This window comes from Dendropsophus ebraccatus, chromosome 7 (assembly GCF_027789765.1).
Source record: "Dendropsophus ebraccatus isolate aDenEbr1 chromosome 7, aDenEbr1.pat, whole genome shotgun sequence".
Lineage (NCBI taxonomy): Eukaryota > Metazoa > Chordata > Amphibia > Anura > Hylidae > Dendropsophus > Dendropsophus ebraccatus.
Window position 1 is genome coordinate 66,217,593 of NC_091460.1, and position 24,787 is coordinate 66,242,379.

The window sequence follows — 24,787 nt, forward strand, 5'->3', positions numbered from 1 at the left end:
CCCCACGGCCCCTCCCACTGGTAATACATATAGAAATAAAAAACTGCAATTTTTAATAAAGTTATATTACAAACTTTTTTTAACCCCTTCAAGACCAAGCCCATTAATGCACGGTTGTCCAGGTCAAATTGATGCAATGTTCCTCCCCGCCTTCTTAGACCCATAGTGCTTTTATTTTTCCACCTACAGGGCTGGTTGGGGTGTCATTTTTTTGCGCCATGATCTCTACTTTTTATTAATATCATATTGGTGTAAAAGAAAAATGTTGCTCGCTTTTTAATATTTTTTTTCTGCTATATAATTTTAAAAAAATCAGCAACCCTGGTGTTTTTTTTTTATTACGGTTCACCGTGTTGGAACAATAATGTAATATTTTAATAGATTCCACACGCTACAATATATGATATATTTATTTATTTATTTATTTTTATATTTTTGTTTTTATAATGGGCAAGGAGGTATATTAAACTTTTATTGGGAGGGGGTTTATAAGTTTTTTTTAATACTTTTATAAAACTTTTTTTATTACACTTTAACACTTTACAGTGTTCACTTTAAAACATGCAATCAATACATTACATATACTAATCTATGCTATGCTATAGAATAGCATAGATCAGTGTTATTGGCGATATATGCATAGAGCCTGCCTGAAAGCAGACTCTATACATGGAACGCCGATCCGACAGGATGGAGGTAAGTGACTTACCCCCGCCCGTTGGTACAAGCGATCGGGACCCCTGCAGCATGGCAGGACCCCCGCAGTGCCTTAAACGCTGTAATCGCTATAGATCTCAGCATTTAAGGGGTTAATGGTCATTCTGCTGGGCTCCTGGGACACTGATGTGTGCTGGACTGCTCTCCCTGCAGTGGTCCCGCACAAACCAAAGCCCTCTTACAGTCAGGAAAGTACATATACGCTCCTGCTGCACGGGATATATATGTATATGTATGTATTGCTGACGTAAAGGGGTTAAACATTCTCCCAAGTACCCCTTTAAAGTATGATTGTGCCAATTGCATATATTGCAATCAAACCATTGGGCCATAGTGTGCACAATTTAAATTCCCTTATAAATATTTATAAATAAAAATGCATAAGTTTCCTAAACCTGAGCATACCCCTAATGGTTTAGGAAGCTTATAAATAGGGAACTCTTTTGGATTTTGAAGTTGTGCACACAATGGCCAAATAATTAAGAGTACCAACTAAACGTTTTGCGTAAATCCCTATGCATACAAAGTAGGATGGGAAGTGTAATAACATGAAACAAATGTACCTTGTAACGTCAGGTAATGCAAGTTGTCATTTCCAAGCCAGAATTCTCCCATTGGTGTGGAGAAATCGCCAAAGCCTTGTTTGTAGTCGGTCCAGTTCCTCAATGAAAGCATGAACACTAAATTATTATGGAATGGAATGTCCAAATTACTTACAAATGTTTTACGCCTTTACATTATGCCTTACATTTACAATGTTTCCTACAGTATATATTTTATAAAAGGTACACATTTTTCCTTTAGGGTTATTCCAATAGTGAGAAGCCAATCTCTAGAGCCTCAGCTGACTCTGAGAAGAAAGGGACTGTCGTTATTCCACCTGTGCAGCAATGCTCTTAACCACCTAAACATACAATTATTTGTACCTTGTATAGCAGTAGTATTATGGTGGTTTTACACGGAACGATTTATCATTCGAATTTGCACGATAACAATCAAATTCGAACGATAATCGTACGTGTAAACGCAGCAAACGATCAAACGACGAGCGAGAAATCGTTCATTTTGATCTTTTAACATGTTCTCAAATCATCGTTAATCGTTCGCAAAAAATTTGCAGATCGTTCCGTGTAAACATTATTTCAACGATTTCACCAATGTGTGAGATAGGCTTAAGCGATCGCAAAACGATCGCATAACGATTTTTCCGTACGATGTATCGTTCCGTCTAAACGCTGATTGTTATTAAAAAAAAACATCGTTCATTCAATATTGTTAATCATGCGATTGGGCGAATTATCGCTCTGTGTAAAAGCACCATAAGAGATGGTGTGTGTGTGTATTAGTAACAGCATTGTGGTATTATTTAGTAATAAGTGGTCCTAAGTAATATTCTTTTAAATCCTGAACCTTTGACAAAATCCTGCTTGTGCAGTGATGTGTATACTGTATGCATTGCCACTATCTTGCATTCAAGTTCCAGAGGCTGGGAAGAATGCAATATTTGCCTTAGGCCGACACTGACAACCCATGCTCAGGCACTCAGAAGGATAAAATACAAAAAAATATAGTGATTACCTGTAAAAGTTCTGACTTCCATCAGAGCGTCTCTGAAAGACTGTCCATCCCCCTCCCTCAGACATGTCACAGTATACAGTAAATGAAGTATTGCTCTGCAGGGGTTTAATTTTATAGAATCCACTTCGCTTATGTCCATCATTGTAGATTTCCCCACAGTCTGTTCGAAATGCATAAAATAAGCAAAAATGTTAATTACATGACATTTCCCTTACTCACTATACTTAGATATACATGATCAGTAGCTTTGGTAAAGATCCTAACTTTTGCTTTGTACTCAGTATAATTTTCTCACTATGGGGGAAATTTATCAAGGGCTTTGCACCCATATGTGGCCATTCTATTTTTGAACCAGTATTTGACTGGTGAATATTTGTTAGATGCGACTTTTTTTTCTAATGTGCCTATTCTGAGTATTCACCTAAAAGTTCGGATAATCCGGGATTAGCACCCAATTTATCATTTGCAACTTTTTAAAATGTCAAACAAACAAGTGCAGGCCTACGTCTGGTCAGTACCAGGTGAATATGCTTGTGCAATTTTTGCATTTTTGGGCCTTTTTCTGAGCCTTTTTTTTGTGGCTTTTTACTTAGATACATTCACTAAGGCAGTGCTACATTTTAATAAATAAGTCACAAAATATTGAACCAAAATATACACCACTAGAATAGTCCCACAAATTAGACTCCTTAGTAAAAGTCCCCCTATGTTTTTAGTTTGTTTTATCAACAGTGTGGTTTAAAGGGGTATGCTGGTTAAAAATGTATATTATGCCAGACCTCATAATAGACAAAGCCAGACAAGAAAGAAAAAAATATGTATCTATCGGCCCCCCAAAGCTCTCATTCTGCTATGTCTAGTCCATTGATCTTTTCTATCCTTTTGCTTCTGTGATAGGCGTTTAGGAGTAGAACCAATCACTGGCCGAGAAGAGATATGCTGCCACTAGTGATTGGCTGAATAGATAAATCCTGCTTGTAATCACTCATATTGGAAGCAGGAAGAAAATCCAGGGAATGGACATATGGTCATATTAGTGTTTTTTAGGGTACATTCACACGTAGTATCATCACAGCGGATTTCACGCTGCGCATATTGCAGCAAATCTGCTGAGATACTCATTACCATTAGAGTCTATAGCCTTAATGTGGCTTTTTTTTCCCCTGTGTTTTTTTCTATTTTCTATGGAAGAATGTGGGAAATATGTGGCCGCAGTGTTTTGTTTGCTTCTAGCCTCAAGAGGTTGGCCCAATAAGATATTTCCTGCCCAAATGTCTTATCACTACATATGGCCTTCATAGAGGGGGTCTTTATGAGGCACAGAGGAGAGACCCTTATTTTGTTGGTCAAAGTAATATAAATCAAATAAATTAGGAATACAATAAAGAACTGACCTGCATATGTTCTTTTATCACCCAGGTCAATGACTACCATCTCATCTCCTCTGTCCATGAACTGAAGCTCCTTTTCTTGCAACAGATTCTCAATTTTCATTTGTTGTAGTTTTGTTTGGTGCTCCAGAAGTCTCACTTGGGCCTTCAGTCTCAGCTGTTCCTGGAGACAATCTTCCAAGGCCTAAAAAATTTTTTTAAAAAGGTCATCGTAAATTAACAGGTAAATTGGTAACTAGCTAAGGGGTTAAAAGTAGTTTGACATTATGCTTATAGTGAGCAAAATATGATGCAGCGATTTACAGTCCTTGTCATTGTAATTTACGAGCTTAGAGCTCTGGTGTTGACAATGTATGGAAGTTTTTGCAGATGTTTGGAATAATACCAGCAAAATGCTGGGGAAAAAAACGTTCAGGAGCTTCATTGTTAAGAGACAGAAGGTTGGGGAGCTTTACCGAACTGGAAAGGAGTAGCCAGCTATAATTACAATTACTGCTTGAAAAGAATGGAATGGTTGAAAAACTGCCAGGATGAGTCTGTATGAGCATGTGCGACCATGTGCAGTGAGGAGCATGGTAAGACAAGGTACACTCAAAGAACTGTAAATTTTAGTTTAATCTTGGTATTTATTACCATTATATTCTACAGTCACCTCCATGACTTGAGGCTTTTTGGAAAAAACTCTATGAAAGAAACCTTTCCTAAAACTTCACATGAGATGGAAAAGTTGCAGATTTTTGAACATAGGTAACACTTGCAATCGAAAAATATGCAAATTTCATAAAATTTGGGTTCAAAAGCAGTACAGAAAATACGTATAAAAATAAGCATTTTTTACTGTAATAATGTGTTCTATTAAAATCTATGGAAAGGTGGACTGATTGGCTTCGGGGTGCCTTTGAATTATGTAGTAAGGACAATTAAAGGACTAAAAAAAATAGTAGAACTCTAAACAACTAAACAACTAAACTATTACGTCTGTTGTTTGCAAAAGAGGTCTGCAAATAATTGCCATGACCATTATTTGACATCCACCTCAAAAGACAGCAATAATTTAAAGGAGTTGTCTTTCAAATCAACTGGTGTCAGATAGTTATATAGATTTGTAATTTACCTCTATTAAAAAATCTCAAGTCTTCCCATACTTATCAGCTGCTGTATGTCATGCAGGAAATGTTGTTTTATTTTCATTCTGACACAGGGCTCTCTGCTAACACCTCTGGCCGAGACAGGAACTGTCCAGAGCAGGAGAGGTTTTCTATGGGGATTCATAGAAAACCGAGACAAAGTTCCTGTCTCGGCCAGAGATGTCAGCAGAGAGCACTGTGTCAGACTGAAAATAAAACAACATTTCCTGCATGACATATAGGAGCTAATAAGTATGGGAAGACGAGATTTTTTAATAGAGTTAAATCACAAATCTATATAACTTTCTGATATCAGTTGATTTGAAAGAAAAAGATTTTTGCTGGGTAACCCCTTTAACCCCTTAGCGACCCATGACGTATCTGATACGTCATGTGCCGCTCGGGGTGTTCAGAGCCGGGTCCCGCCGGGACCCCGCTCTGAACGGCGCTGATCCCGGCTGACACGTGCAGCCGGGCAGTGCCTCTATTAGCCGGCGCGGGTCCCGTTGCCGCGCCGGCTAATTAAGCCTCTAAGTGCAGCTGTCAAACCTGACAGCTGCACTTAGAGGCTTCAGACCTCACGTCCCTGGTGTCTAGTGGGACGGATCTCCCCCCCGCGATGCGATCGCGGGGGGGAGATCCGTTCTTCTGCCCGTGCCGGGCCTCAGCGTCGGAATGACGCTGATCCCGGCTCGGCAATAGATTGCTATGGCCTGCAGCAGGCCATAGTAATCTATGACCGATCTAATCGATCTTTGCTGTGTATATACACAGCATTGATCTCTATGAGAGATCAGTGCTGTCTATATACAAGTCCCCCAGGGGGGCTTCTAGTTACAGTAAAAAAAAAAGTAAAAAAGTGTTTTTATTAATAAAAAATCCCCTCCCCTAATAAAAGTCCAAATCACCCCCCTTTTCCCATTTTATAAATATAAATTAATAAATAAATAAACATATTTAGTATCGCCGCGCGCGTAATCGCCCGAACTATTAATTAATCACATTCCTGATCTCGCACGGTAAACGGCGTCAGCGCCAAAAAATTCAAAAGTGCAAAATTGCGCATTTTTGGTCGCATCAAATCCAGAAAAAATGTAATAAAAAACGATCAAAAAGTCGTATATGCGCAATCAAGGTACCGATAGAAAGAACACATCATGGCGCAAAAACTGACACCTCACACAGCCCCATAGACCAAAGGATAAGCGCTATAAGCCTGGGAATGGAGCGATTTTAAGGAACGTATATTTGTTAACAATGGTTTGAATTTTTTACAGGCCATCCGATACAATATAAGTTATACATGTTATATATCATAGTAATCGTAACGACTTGAGGAACATGCATAACAAGTCAGTTTTACCATAGGACGGACGGCGTAAATGCAAAACTCCCCGAAATCAAAACAAATTCGTTTCTTTTTTCAATTTGACAGCGCAAATGATTTTTTTCCGGTTTCGCAGCATATGTTATGGAAAAATAATGCCTGTCATTGCAAAGTACAATTGGTTTCGCAAAAAATAAGCGCTCATATACGTCTCTAGGTGAAAAAATGCAAGCGCTATGGACTTTTAAACTTAAAATGGAATAAGCAAAAGCGCAAAAACGAAAATAGGCTTTGACCTTAAGGGGTTAATACACTGTGTGCAAATCACATCCGTTATTCCATAGACCTTAATGCAATTTATTGAAGTCAATTAAAATTATGCAATAATGGACTTAGCGGACTTAGGGTCCTATTCCACGGGCCAAGGAGGGCCTGATCAACGATGTGAACGAGCGGCGATCTGCTAGATCGCCGCTCGTTTACTGGGCCTATTCCACTGCCCGATGATCGTTGAGCGAGGGCTGCAAGGACATCGTTACCGATGTCCTTGCAGCCCTTGCAGCATCATACATTACCTGGCTGCAGGGCTTGTCCTCCGCTCCGTCTCCTCCCCGGGTCCCCCGCCGGTCTGAACGGCCGGTCAGCTGACAGGCCACACTCAGCCAATCACAGGCCGCGGCAGTCCTGGCCTGTGATTGGCTGAGCGCTCCGTCAGCTGACCAGCCATTCAGAAGATAGAGCGTGCGGGACCGGGGGATGAAGACAGCGCAGAGAAGAAGCCCTGCAGCCAGGTAATGTATGATGCTGCTGCTGTTTCTTCTTAAATCGTTGGTCGCCCGCCGCGCACCGCTATTCAACCGTAGCGATGCACGGTGGGGAAACGATGATTTTAGGTCTGGCCCTAAATGAACGATCAGCCGATGACACGATCATCGGCTGATCGTTCTCTCTATTTTACCGAACAATAATCGGCCGAATCGGGCCAAATGGGCCCGATCCGGCCGATTATCGTTACTGTGGAATAGGGCCCTTAGTGTGAACATAGCCTCTTTGTGTATTTTTCCATTCCCAGCAGCTTGACATTTGACAGTGGAGCACATTATCATTTATTTGGTTGCTTGTAATTCCTTTTCCTGCCCGAATCTCCATTCCCACCAGTTGCAGTGCTTAGTAGTGCATTTAAACTGGATATATTGTCATATATTGTATCAGCATATACGGTGTGTTTTACTTCAGGCAATCCAGAAATGTTTGCATGATAAATACAGGGGTGCCCGCCCTACCAGTCTTTGATTGCCAGACTCACCTCACAGATTGGAGCACACCAGTAATAACCAGATAACAGCAATTTTACAAATTTACATATTTGACATAAGCTACCTAAATCCAGAAATTTGCAGGAACACATAGCAAATGTGCTCCTGGTATAAAGCACAATTTAAAAAAAAAAAAATTGTTAAAATAAAAAGTTTTTATTCATGGATTTCTATTTGTTGAAGCAGATGAGGGGCAAGAAACCAATGTGCACTGTCACTCTCACATTCTGCTGCGGACCACCAATGTCCTCCTCGCTTCCCCTCTGTTTGTCTCCTTTAGTGTTCTCCTTCTTTATTAACTGATTGTGCATCTCTCCAATAAGGGACGTGAGACCAACAAATGAGGGAAGCTAATGCTACGTTTACACGGGACGATAATTGGCCCGATCGCACGATTAACGATGTCGGAGTAACGTTTTTTTTAAAATAACGATCAGCATTTAGACGGTACGATATATTGTACAAAAAAATCGTTTTGCGATCGTTTTAAGATCGCCTGCCCACAGCCCGGCCCCCCGCTCATCCGCAGCCCCCTGCGCTGGCTCGATTGCCACCCCCCGCCGGCCCGATCGCCACCCCGCCGGCCCGATCGCCACCCTCGCCGCTCCGATCGCCACCCCCACGCCGCCGCTGCTCCGATCGCCACCTCCGCCGCCCCTCCGATCGCCACCCCCGCCGTCGCTCCGATCGCCACCCCCGCCACCGCTCCGATCGCCACCCTCGCCACCGCTCCAATAGCCCCCGCCGTGAGCATACCTTACCTGCTCGGCATAGCGGGTGTTCGAAATTCCCGGCTCCCCTCTTCAGTGCATTGATTGGCTGAAGAGGGGAGCCGGGAATTTCAAACAGCTCCTCTTCAGCCAATCAGTGCTCCTCTTCAGCACTGATTGGCTGAAGAGGAGCTGTTTGAAATTCCCGGCTCCCCTCTTAAGCCAATCAATGCACGGCAGCACTGATTGGCTGAAGAGGAGCTGTTTAAAATTCCTGCCTCCCCTCTTCAGCCAATCAATGCACTGAAAAGGGGAGGCGGGAATTTCGAACACCCACTACACCGAGCAGGTAAGGTATGCTCGCGGCAGGGGCTTTCGGAGCGGCGGCGGGGGTGGGCAGCGGGGGTGGCGATCGGCCGGCGGGGGTGGCGATCGAGCCAGCGCAGGGGGCTGCGGATGAGCGGGGCGGGCTGCGGGCGGCCAGACTTTCGCGACGACTGTTTACACGGAACGATCTGCTAATTTTTTTGCGAACAACGATTTGAGAACATGTTGAAAGATTTCTCGTTCGTCGTTTGATCGTTCACTGCGTTTACACGTACGATTATCGTTCAAATTCGATCGTTATCGCGCAAATTTGCACGATAATCGTTACGTGTAAACGCACCATAAGGGCCTCACAAATGAATCAGCAATGGACCGTTTGGCCCTGTCCCCAAAGTGGATTAGCCTTGTAATAGTTTTTTTAAATGAGCACCAGCCCCTGTAATAAGTCCCTTAGGGCCCTATTACACCAACAGATTATCTGACAGACTTTTTTTTAAGCCAAAGCCAGGAATGGATTTGAAAAGAGGAGAAATCTCAGTCTTTCCTTTGTTACCTGTTCTCTGTTTATAGTCCATTCCTGGCTTTGGCTCAAAATAATCTGTCAGATAATCTGTTGGTGTAATAGGGCTCTTAGACTTTGCTCCCCCTTACCCATCCACTTCTGACCAGGGAGACCTTGCGTCATGTTACATATTTCCCAATATGTTTATATTAGTAGGGATATCATTGAATGTATGGTCCTTTAACGTTCAACATAATGAATAAGATACACACCAACTAAATCAAGAGCCTACTAACACCCATCTAAACTGCGTTGACTGTACTATAAATGCCACATGTTAAATTGGAAGGGGGGAGGGTTGGGGGAGTTATGCCTCTGGTAATCAATATACATACAATGCTACAGCTACAGAATGTCCTCAGCACTTCAACAAAATAACCTCCAGTCAGGTTTCTCACCGGTTTAGCCGAAATGGGCACCAGTATTAACAATGTCTTCCCAATGTCCCATCCCACAACTTACCATGCCTGGAAAAATAAAGAGTGCGATGATGAATACAACCGAGAAGCAGGAATTCTCCATTGTGCCAAATCTAGGAAGATAACAGAATACCCCTATCTGTAATATAAAATTAGTATTAAGTGATAGACCAATAAGAAAGTTATATTATTTGTACAATTAGCTTAAGCAACTAGAGTCTACAGCATATAGCCAAACGTGATGGAAATAAGCAAGTGGTATAATCAAGTCACATGATGTTGCCATTGAAAAAAATTGTGCACTGAATATTATGGCTCATCTACCTTATTGCTGTAAAGTAAATCTATGGATCCAGCAAATGTATCATTCAACACATGATTGTTATAGATTTGGTGCATCTTGCTAGGTAAGTTGGACACTTTTCCCCTCAAACACAACTTTTCATATGGTTGCTGCCCATGGAGAGACTAACAATTCATTCCATACTATTCCAAATATTCCAAATTATCTATTCAGTCTCTTTCCCCCAGTTCTGAGCTGCTGCTTGCTGCTGAAGACACAAAAAACTGTGTGTGAGCTTTGCTCTCTGTCTTCCCCCCTACTCCCTATCTGCAACTTTGTCTGCAACTTTGTAGCTTCTTTGTAATGCTGGGAGGGTTAAACTGAGGTCAAGTTGCTGATAAACTTGCTGTGATGAATCCTCCCAGCATTACAAAGTTCCTACGAAGGTGCAGATAAGGACTTGTTTACATCAGCCATCAGAAAGAGAGAAAAGCTCGCACAGTTTTTTTGTGTCTTCAGTAGAGCAGGGTCACAAGCAGGGCCAGACAACAATACAGCCATTATTCCTGCAGCCAGGTTTCGATCATTCATCAGCCACATATGCTCTATTACACACGGCTAATGTGTAGCCAACAAACCACGATTTCTTATGTGATTTTTTTTTTTTTTTTTTTGCTGGGGGAAAAAAAACTTCTTGGTGAAGGTCCCCCAGACTCAGCATTTTTGTGAAGAAAAACTACCAAAGATTATCTTTGTGTCTTTTTCGAGACAATTTTTTGGCATTTTTTTCAGGCATTTTTATTTTGCATTTGGCGTTTTTGTGTGCTTCCAGGATTGTTTGTTATTATTTTTTTCAAAGTTGACCCCCTCTTTTGATGTAATTTCCTTGGAAGAGTTCTATTTAATTCCACCCTTGTGGATTTATGCCCTCCTTTGTTTAGTAATTCATAGCTGTCTCATGATGTCTGGCAGACAAGGAAGCTTGAGTTCTCTGCGGAAGTTCCCTCTCTCACATATGTATCTTGAGAGCAGCAAGATGGCGAAACCTTATTTTCCCCAGGAATCACATGACATAGAAAAAACATTTAAAAAGCCATGCACATAAGCACTGGCGTTTTTGAGACAAACAGAAGAAATTCCATTGAACTCTATGGGAGAGAAACAACACAGTTTTCTGAAAAAAAGCCACACCCTCACCATGCTGCGTTTTGGAAAAACTGCCACAGAGCCAAAAAAAAAGTAAGAGAGAGAGAGAAAACGCCACACTAAAAAAAGTATTTATGGCATTTCATAAAATGTCAATGACTCCAAGCTGTGGTGTTTTTGTTTTAAAAAAACGCCATGGCATTTTTTTTTTTTGCAAAAATTTTAGCCATTGTGAAACCAGGCTCAGACTAGGTTCACACTGCATTTTTGCATTTGTTTCATTTCAGTATGTTTAATTTAAACATTCAGTCCATTAAGAAATGAAGAAAAAAACAGATCTGTTATAATCCGATTTTTTTTTTTAATTAAGTCAGTGGAAAATGGATTCTGCAGTATGGCATACAACACCATCCATTTTCACATCCTTTTTTCTTTTAAAGTGCCACTGACGTTATAACTTTTAAACTCCTAATCAACAGTAGATGTGATATAAAGCAAGTTTCCAATTTACATTCATTTTTTTTAGTTATTATGGAAACCATAGCACTTCCTGTTTTCTTACTCTTTTTTTCTCAAAGAGTCAGAAAACAGGAAGTCCTGTGTTTCCCAGGTTATCTGAGCGCTCACAGAGAGAAGGCAGTCATGTGACTGATGGACACATTGAGCTGTGACTCTCTGTACTGGCTAAAATTCCTATGTTTATTCTGTTTTTTTCAACTAGCACAAGTCAGAAAATCTGCCTTCAGGAGACTGGACCTGGATTTCTGGTAAGTTCTGCTTTATTTTACAACAAGATAACAACAACAAAATAATGAATGTATAATGCAAACTTACTTTATTTGACATCTACTGTTGATTTAGATTTTGAAAGTTATAAAGACAGTGACACTTTAAATGTATTTGGTAAACAGACAGCAAAAACTCAGTGTGAACCTAGCCTTACCCAGAGTTCCGCATTGCACTTTTTGTAAAGCTGCCACTATATGATCAATATTTTTACTATATGTGAAAATGTCTAATAAAATACACTAAAACAAACAAAAACTGTGCTTTCTCAAGTCTCCTTGTAAAATGTTACATCTGATATTAAGAAACTTTCGGTGTGAAATAAGCAATACTAAGGGGCTTCTGGAAAGGCAAATACTTCTCTACAGCACTGTAAAAAAGTGTGTCGCGTACATTAGACATTCCGCCCTTGCTCTAGAGAAATGGTTGCTAAGTTGCTCTGGCATCCAACAGAAGAAAACCAGCACCTGGGCCCAATCATACGGGTGCGGTTTTCTCTAAACACATATGACTCCTATTTAACTTAATTTTGCAACAGTCAAGTTTCAGACGTCACTGTTAGACCACAGCGTGTTCCTTTTATTTGGTTTCTGTGCACATAGACTTCGAGTGGCAACATATGCTCTGAGGTAGTACTTGAAAAACTGAGGTTGCTAACTGGAGAGTATCCATTAAAGTCGCTCTGATACATGGCGGATCAGGTTTCAGCATGTATTTGAAGGTTTTTTTTCATTCATCATTTATTTGCAATTTGAAACAATTTTGTTTTTTTAAAAATTGGAAATATTATTAAAATGTTAAGAAAATTTAATGTCATATATTTAAAAAAAAAAAAAAAAAAAAAAGCTTTCATTTTCACTTATGTATTTTATATGGGGTTTCCAGGCAAAACTGATTGATGGCCTAGAATCATCTACAGTTGACTGGTGGGGTGACTACAACTAGTAACACTGTCAGAGCTGCAGTAAAGACAGAATGAGATTTATCAAACATGGGGGGAGATTCATCAAATATGGTTTAAAGTGAAACTGGCTCAGTTGCCCCTAGCAACCAATCAGATCCCACCTTTCATTTTCCAAAGAGTCTGTGAGAAGTGAAAGGTGAAATCTGATTGGTTGCTAGGGGCAGTTTCTCTTTACACCATGTTTGATAAATCTCCCCCATGGTGTAAAGTGAAACTGGCTCAATTGCCCCTAGAAACCAATCAGATTCCACCTTTCATTTTCCAAAGAGTCTGTGAAGAATATAAGTGGAATCTGATTGGTTGCTAGGGGCAACTGAGCCAGTTTCACTTTACACCATGGGGGAGATTTATCAAACATGGTGTAAAGAGAAACTGCCCCTAGCAACCAATCAGATTTCACCTTTCACTTCTCACAGACTCTTTGGAAAATGAAAGGTGGGATCTGATTGGTTGCTAGGGGCAACTGAGCCAGTTTCACTTGACACCATGTTTGATAAATCTCCCCCACAGTGTACAAAACATAAGCCATGTACACAGCTGATGTATAGAGCCAAGGCTACCGGCTCTGTATGTAGTGTTTTTATCTTAGTACTGCAGCTCCAGCAAACAGCTAATCGGCAGGGGTGTCAGATGAGGATCGGCTTAAGAAAGCTGAATTTCTTTTAGCTAAGGTGCCCAATCCAATCCATAAATATCTAAATTAGGCTAGGCTTACACTGCATTTATCCTTATGCTTAACACATACATTTTATACTTAAAAGTAAAAAATGAATGCATAACAAATGCACAGAACAGTTTCTGCTTTATACCATACAGCAGTATCAGTTTCTCATTGACTTCTATGTAGTCAACTACACTATTATATACAGCAAAATGTAATGATAAATTAATTAAATGTAATTAATTAATTTAATGTAATGATACACAAACAGTAAATCATCACCACTAAATGCAGTATCATATAGAACATATAGAAGAAATAGTCTTGGCACTAACAGGAAAATCACACCGGCAATATCGTGGCACCTGTGGAGTATTACTGCAACTAGACCGACATGCAGCCACTGGTGTTGGTCTGCTTCACAGAAGACCCAGTTTGCTGCAGGCACAAGTTCTCTGGTCTGGTCCCATCAGGCCACGTTCCTCTCCGACTGCTGAAGATCTGCTTCTTTCCTAATTTCAGGTATCTGACTATAGCTGGGTTCATACTGCATTTAGTTGCACAAAAAGGAACAAAGTGGCACTCACCAATATGCTGCTAAAAAACAAACCTTATTCCATGTGTTCAAAGTGTAGCATGGACAATGGCAAGACAAGGCTACAGCCGCTTCGCGTGCATGCGCAGGGCGCTTCCTCTGGCCTAAATGGCTGTAGCCTTGTCTTGCCAGTGTCCATGCTCCACTAAACGCATGGAATAAAGTTTGTTTTTTAGCAGCATATTGTTGAGTGCCACTTCGCTCCTTTTTTGTGCAACTAAATGCAGTATGAACCCAGCTATAGTCATATACCTAAAATTAGGAAAGAAGCAGATCTTCAGCAGTCGGAGAGGAACGTGGCCTGATGGGACCAGACCAGAGAACTTGTGCCTGCAGCATACTGGGTACTGTGGTACACTGCAGTTTAGTAACAAGGAGTGGCACAAGGAGGCTGCAGAACAAGTCCTACACTCCCCCTACGTCAGGTGCAATGATAAGGGGGTCTGCACAGGTGTTTGGTAGAGAGGTTGTCCCAGGGCACACATGGTGATGCTAGCTGATTGTGTTTAGGGGTGCCTTTGCTCAAGGTGGGCATGAATTGCTTGTACTTTTACTGCAGTTGAGCTGCGGTTTCGCATTGCAGGATGCAGGTCTGAAAGGCAAAAAGTACTGGTCCAGACTAGAGGCCTAGATCAGGTACCAGAGGAAAGCTTCAGGGTCCTTATAAAAGCTTACAGCTGTGGGTTAAGAGTTGTAGGTGTAGATAAGTAAAAGTATATCTTTTAGACAAGGGTGAGGTGGCTGCTTGGGCCTCTCTTCTCATTAAACAGGAACAACAATGCCTGAAAATGTAGCCCTAAACAAGCTTGTCTTTTGCTATCTCTGAATGCTGCAGATTCTGTCCCTAATTCAGTCTCAACTTGAACACCATGTGGTCCAGCAAAGCTGGCTATTTATAGGCAAGTCCTCGCTAACTCCTCCTTTTCCCTGGAAAATGTTATAATGTTCTACAATGTTTTATAACTTTTAATCCATCACTACCAGTAGATGGCACCAAAGAGCACCCAAGGCTGAATACTTTGTGTCGGATGTGAATAGAATTAAAGGACAACTCCGGCGGGACCCCCCCCAAAAAAATAAACACAGACACACACAGACACCATACTCACCATCCCTCCGGTGATTATCGCCACTCCATTCGCCCGCCGTCCGCCTCACCGTCACCTGCGTCTGCCATCCAGTGATGTCTCTTGCTTCCGGGTCCATGAGAGAGAAAAGGCTGCCAGTGCGCTTGCGCACCGGCAGCCTTTTCATTGGCTGGAGCGCATCACATGGCTTCCAGCAAGCTCAGCCAATCAGGGCTGAGCAAGCTGGAAGCCATGTGATGCGCTCCAGCCAATGAAAAGGCTGCTGGTGCGCATGTGCACCAGCAGCCTTTTCTCTCCCATTCACTCTCAATGAAGACGCCGAAGAGGAAGAAGACCCGGACCGCCCCCCAGCTCTGACGTCACCCGTCACCAGATGCCGCCCGGGAGAAGAGGACCGTGATGACCGTAATAGGTAATGTATATATTCTTTAACTTCCGGGGTGGGGGGTCGGGAGTCGGAAAGTGGGGGAAGGGGGCCAGACCGGGCATTTAACCACATTACAAAGTTATATAACTTTGTAATGTGTGTTAAATAAGCAAAAAAAAAAATTTCGCCGGAGTTGTCCTTTAACTCTTTGATGTCTGCCAAGCACACAATGTGATACAGGCATTTTCTTTTAGAAACCATGGACATATACAGTTTTGACTCAGGTTGTACTATGTTTAACTAAACGGGAAAGTACTGGGACACTGCAGATTCATACACAATAATAATATACAGAGTTTTCAGCCCTCAAGATTTCCTTTTCAGTGTGACTGCATGCAAAAGACATGAAGTAGGAGAATATGCATAAACATCTGCACTCAATATCGCAAGGCAATGGAAGACTGAGAATCCAAAGAACAATTAGTAGTCACAATAAATATCAAAATACAAGTCCAAAGACAACAGCACAAGAGGTCAGTGAAGTTGGAAATTTATAGAAGACTCAAATTACTGATGGAAAATCACAGCAGAAATTGGATCAAAAGAGACATAAGACCCCTAAGGCACATAAAAAGTTCAGAGCTTTCAAGCAATGGAAATGAAACCTGCTGGAGGGAACAGTACTGAGAACCATGATGATGGGACGGGCTGCTGTGCTTGGACAAGTTAAAACCGGTACTGATATTTATAACATTTTTTTACATGTCATTGAGACATTTGGGTCTCAGTCTTCTCAGTCCTGGGACCCTCTGTGATCGTGAGTTATAGCTCAGGAAAGAATTCAGCTGCAAGTTTCAATCCCCATACAGTTGCTGTAGAAGCAGAAGTTGGGCTCCATTTTAAGCCTATGGAACCTGACTTCCGCTATCAGTTGAATCCTGTAGCCAGCTGGGGAGTTGAGCTCACTGCAAAATGTCTCACCCACTTGTACCCACTTACAGCAGGTATGATATATGACATAAGAAAATCCAGAGTATTTGTTACAATTTGTAATATAATATAAAAATTTGACTGGTGATCAGCAAAACTAGAGATACTAGACTGCTGGGATATGCAGCTTGACACCTGGTATGGGCCTGACAGATTCCCTTTAAATTGTCCAAACAAAAAAGCATTCATAATACTGAATCAATGGAAAAAAACAACTCTATGATAATCAATGAATTAGGCTTAATCCACATATCAGTTTTTCTTCCAGGACCTCAGAAATCTGGATCAGTGATGTCCTGGAGAAATTGATGCTTCTGTTCATGCAGATCCCCAAAAACAGATAGGAAAGTAATAAATGGCCACTGGGAGGGGCCTGCCTAGAAGTTGGGCATTGCTTCAGTAATAACAGCACATGGATTGTGCATCCGTATGTCATCAGTTTAAAACAGACTTCCGTTCTGCAAAAAAAAAAAAAAGACCCTATAGAGTGCAGGTCCTATTTTTTTGCGGAATGGATCAGTGGTCAAAAACTGATATATTTTCAAATCGATGTAATCTGATGTGTGAATGAGGCCTTAAAATGGTACAACTGAAAATAAATAAAACATTATGGCTCTTGGAATATAGAGAAGGCTGAAATATTGGGGGACATGTATCAAGTGGGGCACAGGGTATTTTCTGGTGTAGAGGGCCCACTTGCGCATAAATTCATTCGCAAACACTTGTTTTGTGAATAAAATATTTACAAGTGGGCTCTCTGCATGGACAGGCTCTGGTTCGCACGGGATTTATGTAGAGGCCTCTACATAATTCCTCTGAGCTCTGGGGATGCGGGGACATTTTTAAGCCTTGGCGCATAAAACACCGGACTTAATAAATGTCCCCCATTTGTGTTGTCAAAGGTTAAAAGGACTTTCTATTTAGGGCATTTTGTGAAGGAAGGCCCATATTTAGAAGCACCCTCTAAAGGACATCCACTGCATTGATAACCGTGTATCATGTCATACCTCATTTCTCCACTAGTGGCTGCTGCAAGTGAAATGCGTATCTGTGCATCCACTTCCCACACCAAAAAATGACAACTTTATAAGACGTGATTGTATGGAAATGCAAAAAAGAGAAAATGTATTAAAATAGAGGTCGGGGAATCCAATACATAAACATTATGCAGTTTTTTATTAGTATTTTTTTTAAACTTATTTTTATCAAACTTTAACATTACATAAAGAAGAAAGAAAAATGGGAACGTTTTCTATGAATATTAGTGGTGGTCCATATGTATATTTGACTCTGTATTGTATAAAATGTATGCATACATTCTATTATATATACACCTATAACTGTAACTCACTTCAAGAATGATGTAAGTACACAACCAGCATAAAACTACAGTAATATAAACACCCCACATCATCGAGCATTCAGCATTAAGTCCTGACGAGGACCAGCAGATCTGTTGACAATTAACAGTCCATCTATGACAAATGTACAAAAACAACAATACCGTAGAAGACAAGAAAATAGCTTACCCCCCAGCCAGACTGTTGTTTCTTCCTTTACTCTTTCTTGTGTTGGTTTTTCCACGTTCTGTACAATGTGCTGGTTCAGTTAAGCAACACTGTAACACAGCTCTGCGATGAGTCAGGGGCCAAGAATGTTTCGGATTATCCAAATTTACAGGGAATACAATAAAAGCATAACATGAGTGGGACATTCCAAAACATGCGGCAAGTAGTAACCGAATCAAATCAAACAGCAAACTAAATGAAGAACATATGACGTGAGCCGAGGTGGGGTTCAGCATTAAACAAATAACAATTTTAATATAATGTATGAAATTTTAGAAACGATGTACCGTAGTGATTTTCTGCTGTCTGTTGATTTAACCTTTTTACCTATGTTATAGATGCCCTCCCCTACAGCTACACCCATGACCGTGACCCTTAGAACCTCCCCTACAGCTACACCCATGACCGTGACCCTTAGAACCTGTTACCTTTTTTTTTTTTTTTTTTTTTTTTTCCCTATGTTCCAGATTTCTACCTTGTCACAAGTACCAGAAATAATATTTTTTGCTTTTAAGATTGAAAAGTAACTTGGCCAGCAGCTACTTGGCTCAATGTTTGAAAATGAGATTTTCTTTTTGTTATTTAAATAGCTTGGGATTAGATTTGGATAAAGGGTTTGTTTTTGTCCCAGAAACAGAACTTTCCAGAAATGCAGCCCTCCTCATCACTTACTGTCTACTGTTATTGTATTCAACACAGTGCACCAATACATATATGAATGAGCACTGATTGTACTATTTAACTTCATCTTTAGTAAATGGTTAATAAATGAAAGGCTGCACTTTATGCCTTGTCTTGGCTAGTGACGAGCGAACATCCTGGTGTTCGGTTCAGATCCCGAACACAAACAACAAAATTCGCAATCGGTTCGTGTTTGCCAAACATTCACGAACAATAATAAGCATACAGTAGAAGCATACGTTTCGGTCTACACACATGCCTACAGATTATCAGGTGCAAAGTGTAAATTAGGCATTTGCATATGCATTTCATTTGCATACACTGTTGCTTACAGATTACATATGTTTCGTTCTAGAGTTAAGGACATGCGTACAGATTATGAGGTGCAAAGCGTAAATTACGCAGTGGCGTACGTTCCCAAGTTTGAATATGTTTGAAAGTGGTCGTTATAACCATTCCGATCGTCTAACAAATTATTCATGATCGGCAAACACGAACAATTAGCGTCATGTTAATACGGACATTTACGAACATGTTTGCTCATCACTAGTCTCAGCTACACTACTAATTTTTGACCCAAAATTCATAATCCATATTTTGGTACAGGATTGTAGTACACGTTGATTAGTAAAATTTCTTTGGATATCTTCAGCAGAGCACATATGTTCTACAAGGACCAACAAAGTTAGTAAACCCACACAATAAGCCCAACATGATAATAAACCACCCATGCCACATATTTCTATAACATACTGACAACTATGACAAAAACGTACCATGTGGTAATGGAATGACGACAGTCCGTAGAGTCAGCTCTATGCCAAAAGCATACCTAACAATGTTTGAAAGTCACAACTTTTCCTTCAGTGGTTTCATAAATCGAATAAATTTAATAAAAATTAAAAAGTTACTGAAATGAACATACTTATATAATAACATATTAACATACTTACACGTTATGATGTCAGGTGTGCTGCTATAGTATTATATCTGGGGAGCCATCATTATAAAGGCATGCTTGTTCTAAGCAACTTCTCAAGAACAAATAACAAAAGCAGATCTAGCAAATAATGTTTCTATCACATAATATGGAGATATATTAGATAGTGTAAGGGCTCTGGCATCCTGTTATGCAATGTTCGCCTCATGCAGCCAAGTCAGATGAAATAACAGGACCCATGATTATTAACACACTATTGAGAATTGAGGCCTCCTAGTGTTGTGAAACATGATCAGAAAGTGAATGGATTCAGCTTGTGCTAGAATGTGAGGAAGGATTTTCTATGTGCCGAGTAGCGGTTTTCTCAGTCAAAAAAAGATAATCATATGTAAAGCTGTGAACCCTTCTCAATACAGTCCGAAATAATCCCTGTCTTTAGAAGAAAAAAAAACTTCTAAGATGTCACAGAGACATGTCAGAAGTTTTATTGGTTGTTGGTTGTTCATTATACTCCACACACTAATTGCTATACTGTACAGTAACTAATAATATGACACAGTCAGCTTTTTCTCAATGTTTGTTTCATCTGTTTTACATGTTATTCAGAAAAAAAATCATTATTTTTGAAGTGTGGAACCAATTGTCTGCATTTCAATGATTTCTTATGAGAAAATTTGCTTTAGTTTAAGAGTGGATTTGGATTACAAGCACGATCCCGGAACAAATTATGTTTGTAATCCAAGGCACCACTGTAATGGTAAACAGTAAACAATATAAATAGATAGGTAACAGAAATTGCAAATAAATAGTAATAATGACATTTCTGATTGAGGGGTTTCAAGGTGAGAAATGATTATAATAAAAATTGTTTACCATCCAGAAAGCCGAGAGACCTGGAAGTAAAACATTTCTTTGTGCATTGCACACATTTATTTTTTTAATTAGATTTTCATATGTTGTACAATAAAGGAACACTAACACACATTTAAATCGGAATTTACTGCATATAACATCTAGTAAACGATTGTAACTTGTGTAAGTCTTTTCTCCTTTTTTCCTATTGTCAACAGGACTTTGCTTTATTAATATTTTACAACATATATTTACTACTTGTACTAATAAAACAAAACATAACACAATTTAGCTTTCTTTGAGTCAGAAGGCAGCACAGAGGGGATATTCAGCTCCTCCTAGATCCTCCCATGACCCCTCACCATAAAGAAACAATAAAATAATTGACCAGTGGAGTAACAAAAGCCTATAAATGAGTATCACAAATCAACAGACACTGTGTTAAATGAACAGACTCCTGTGATGCAAAAAATTATTTTATTGGGTGGGTATATATGTGCTGCCTTCTGACTCGAGGAAAACAAAATTACAGTAGGCAAAAATTTTAGCTTTCCACTTTGTCTTCAGGCAGCACAGAAGAGATCCTAATAGCAACAAAAAGTGTGTGTGTGTGTGTGTAGGGGGGTATATATCATAAGGCTGCACTTAATACTCCCATATTAAAGGCTGGACATTGCCCTGAATGGCAAGCATGTAGTGTTTAATGAGTGTTGAAGATGATGACCACAATGCAGCATGGCAGATATCTATAAGTGGCACTTGAGCCCTCTCTACCTAGGATGCCCCTGTGGAGCTGGTAAAATGTGCTCTTAATGGAAATGGAGGTTCCATATCCAAGCTTTTGTACGTTTCTAAAATTGTGGATCTCAACCAGCAGGCTAGTGTGCCTTGAGAAACCTTCCTTCCTTTCCAAGCTCTGACAAATTGCAGAATAAGATTTTCATCTAGGTAAAATTCTTCCACTTTTTGCAGATAACAAGAAATAGTTTTGGAGACATCCAAGGTATGGAGAGCAGACTCTTCATTAGATGTATTGGTATTGTATTTGGGATCAGAATTTCTTTATTAATGGTCGAAACAGATGCCTCCTTTGGAATAAAAGAATTCCTTCTAGACAAAATTAAGAAGGCTAAGCTAGGCTAGGCTAGGCTAAGAAAAAAACAAGAATGCGTGATGTCACAAATCTACACTTTTACGTAATGGGGGGCTTTTAGGCCCCCATGCAAATCATATGGAGAAACTCAAATAAATAACTTTTACAAGTTAAAGCTGGGTTCACACTATGTATATTTGAGGCTGTATTTATGAGGCTGTATAGCAACCAAAACCAGGAGTGGATTGAAAACACAGAAAGGCTATGTTCACATAATGTTGTAATTGAGTGGATGGCCGTCATTTAATGGCAAATTTTTGCTGTTATTTTAAAACAACGGCTGTTATATTGAAATGATGGCAGTTATTTACCGTTATATGACGGCCATCCACTCAATTTCAACATTGTGTGAACAGAGCCTTTCTGTGTTTTCAATCCACTCCTGGTTTTGGTTGCTATGAGGACCTGACTTGAGGACCAAATACTGCCTGAAGTATACAGTGTGTGAACCCAGCTTAAAGGGATATTCCCCAAAAAAACATTTTTGCTTTAATAAATTGTCCATCCATAGCTTTTCATCTTTCCAATATAAAGTTATTAAGGATTCTGCACAGTTTTGCTGTTTTCTGGGTGCACACACTCCCTCATCACCCGCCCGCATCACATCATCCCCTGCCCGCCCACATCACATCTTCCCCCGCCCACCCGCCCGCATCACATCATCCCGCCGCCTGCCCGCATCACATCATCACCCGCCCGCATCACATTATCGCCCACCTGCATCACATCATCACCCACCCGCCCGTATGCCCGCATCACATCATCCCCCGCCCACCCGCATAACATCATCGCCCCCCCGCATTACATCATCCCTGCCCGCCCGCATCACGTCATCCCCGCCCCCATCACATCATCACCCGCCCCCATCACATCATCACCCGCCCGCCCACTTCACATTATCACCCGCCCGCATCACATCATCCCCCGCCCGCATCACATCATCCCCCCCGCCTGCATCACATCATCCCCCCCGCCTGCATCACATCATCACCCGCCCGCATTACATCATCCCCCGCCTGCCCGCATCACATCATCCCCCACCCGCATCACATCATCCCCCGCCCGCATCACATCATTCCCCGTCCGCATCACATCATCGCCCACCTGCATCACATCATCACCCGCCCGCATCACATCATCCCCCGCCCACATCACATCATCGCCCGCCCGCATCACATCATCCCCTGCCCGCATCACATCATTCCCCATCCGCATCACATCATCGCCCCCCTTCCTGTATCACATCATCACCCACCCGCCCGCATGCCCGCATCACATCATCCACCGCCCACCCGCATAACCTCATCGTCCGCCCCCTGCATCACATCAACCCTGCCCGCCTGCATCACATCATCCCCCGCCTGCATCACATCATCCCCCGCCCACTCGCATCAGATCACCCCCACCTGGGCCTGGGACCAACAACACAATTATACCCCAAACCCCCCTCCCCCCCACGACAGCACAATCATACGCCCCCCCCCCCCCCCCCACGACAGCACAATCATACGACCCCCCCCCCCCTCCCCCCGGGACTACCCCCCCAACCCCCATGTGAGCCTCGTCCCGGGCATGATCCCGCTATCCATCAACAACTGTGACCTGATATATTGTGATGTAGATGGATAGCAGCCTGCTGAAACCTATAGTTCTTCACAATATATCAGGTCACAGAACTTCTGTAGAACTACAGGTCCCAGCAAGCTGCTATCCATTCACATCACAGTATATCAGGTCACACAGTTTCTGATTTGGATGGATAGCAGCTTGCTTGGACCTGTAGTTCTACAGAAGTTCTGTGACCTGATATATTGTGTAGAACTACAGGTACCAGCAAGCTGCTATCCATCTACATCACAACATATTAGGTCACAGAGCTTCTGTTGAACTACAGGTCCCAGCAAACAGGTTGAAGCACTGCATTCTGGGAAATGTAGTTTCCTGGCCGGCACCATATTGGATATAGATGGCTTTTAGGCAAAAAAACTTTTTCTCAGGAACGGCAGCAGCTAGAAAGGCAGGAGACATCTCAAAATACTCAGGGGGACTTGGTGAGTAAGACCAGCTAGGTTTGGGGACAATGTAATTTTTTAGCTCTTGGGGGGAATACCCTTTTAATTTGAAACTACAAAATAAGATATGACTAATGTACAACATATTAATTATAATTTTTTGTAGAAAACACCCCAATTTTTTTTTTTCCAAATTTCAAACAAAAAGATGTAAAACACACAAAAGTATATAAATGTAGAGTAAACTAGCTGCAGCTACATTTCTTTTCTATTTTTTTCTTTTCAGTTTTATTGGTCTTCCAAACAATTTTCACATGTTATCTTTTCTGAAGAATGTTCTTTACAGACATTTTCCCCACAAGTGGTACAATTTTGCTCAGTTTTCCCCTCTAAGTTTCTTGGACAAATGAAACAATGCTTTCTCATTTTCACAATCTCAGACCCTAGATTACTGGTGCATTACCTTCTTTGCCACTGTAGATAAGCCCATTTATGTCATTATTTGCAGAATCACACATCCAGTAAATTTTTATTCCATACTTTGCTGGTTTACTGGGCATGTATTGTATGAATCTGCAACGTCCTCTGAAAGGTACAAGTTGCTCATCTAATATTAGTACTAGGATTGTAAAGTTTGATGAAATTTTTGATAAATATGTTCCAGATATAACTGATACAGGCTAATTTGTCTGTAGAAACAAAGAGATTGAAAATGAGTCAGACTTTCTCCCAATATCATATCATCACAGGTTCTTCAGAATAAGCTTACAGTGTGTCCTCAAAAGGACCTGCGATGATGTCATGGCCTTATCACTCCCTCCCAAAATCATATGACATCCTCACATGGCATGATCCATCCCCTGGCCCCTCCACCAGCAACCCTGACTACAAATAAAGTAAGTTATAACACAAACACTGCTAAGTACATGATAAAAATACTCCATGATAAAAATATTCCGTATAGATGTGGCTTTCACCAAAAAAGCATTTTTACACCAAAATGCCTTAAAAAAAATGATATAAACAAATGGATATTACCATCAACAACATACTTGAGGAATACCTAGAGTTTCAAAATTCTAACTAAAGTAATTTCGCAGATAATAGCAAAAAAGTAAGCACAGTGGCCTAAAAGGCTCCCGATCCGCATTCTAGGGTTAACCTCTTTTCCTAAAGAAAAGGGAGGTTCTGTTAATTTTCTTAGTGCTAGGGTGAGATCCCATGAGG

The 24,787-nt window shown here is 41.0% G+C and overlaps 1 protein-coding gene across 4 annotated transcripts in view; it reads right to left on the minus strand.

The window, feature by feature from the left end:
• Nucleotides 1–19,696, minus strand: part of FGL1 (fibrinogen like 1) — a 34,650-nt gene extending 14,954 nt beyond the window's left edge. Inside the window, exons 1-7 of one of the 4 annotated variants that reach the window (XM_069977687.1) lie at nucleotides 19,557–19,696; nucleotides 17,884–17,985; nucleotides 17,362–17,436; nucleotides 9,518–9,613; nucleotides 3,690–3,870; nucleotides 2,296–2,455; nucleotides 1,281–1,378 (exon numbers count right to left, since the gene is read on the minus strand). In XM_069977687.1, the coding sequence (XP_069833788.1) occupies nucleotides 1,281–1,378; nucleotides 2,296–2,455; nucleotides 3,690–3,870; nucleotides 9,518–9,577 (499 nt within the window). In that variant the 5' untranslated portion in view covers nucleotides 9,578–9,613; nucleotides 17,362–17,436; nucleotides 17,884–17,985; nucleotides 19,557–19,696. Of the gene's footprint in view, nucleotides 1–1,280; nucleotides 1,379–2,295; nucleotides 2,456–3,689; nucleotides 3,871–9,517; nucleotides 9,614–17,361; nucleotides 17,437–17,883; nucleotides 17,986–19,379; nucleotides 19,436–19,556 lie in introns of all 4 variants that reach the window. The other 3 variants (XM_069977686.1, XM_069977688.1, XM_069977684.1) reach the window with 3 other exon arrangements.
• Between the last annotated feature and the right edge of the window lie 5,091 nt (nucleotides 19,697–24,787).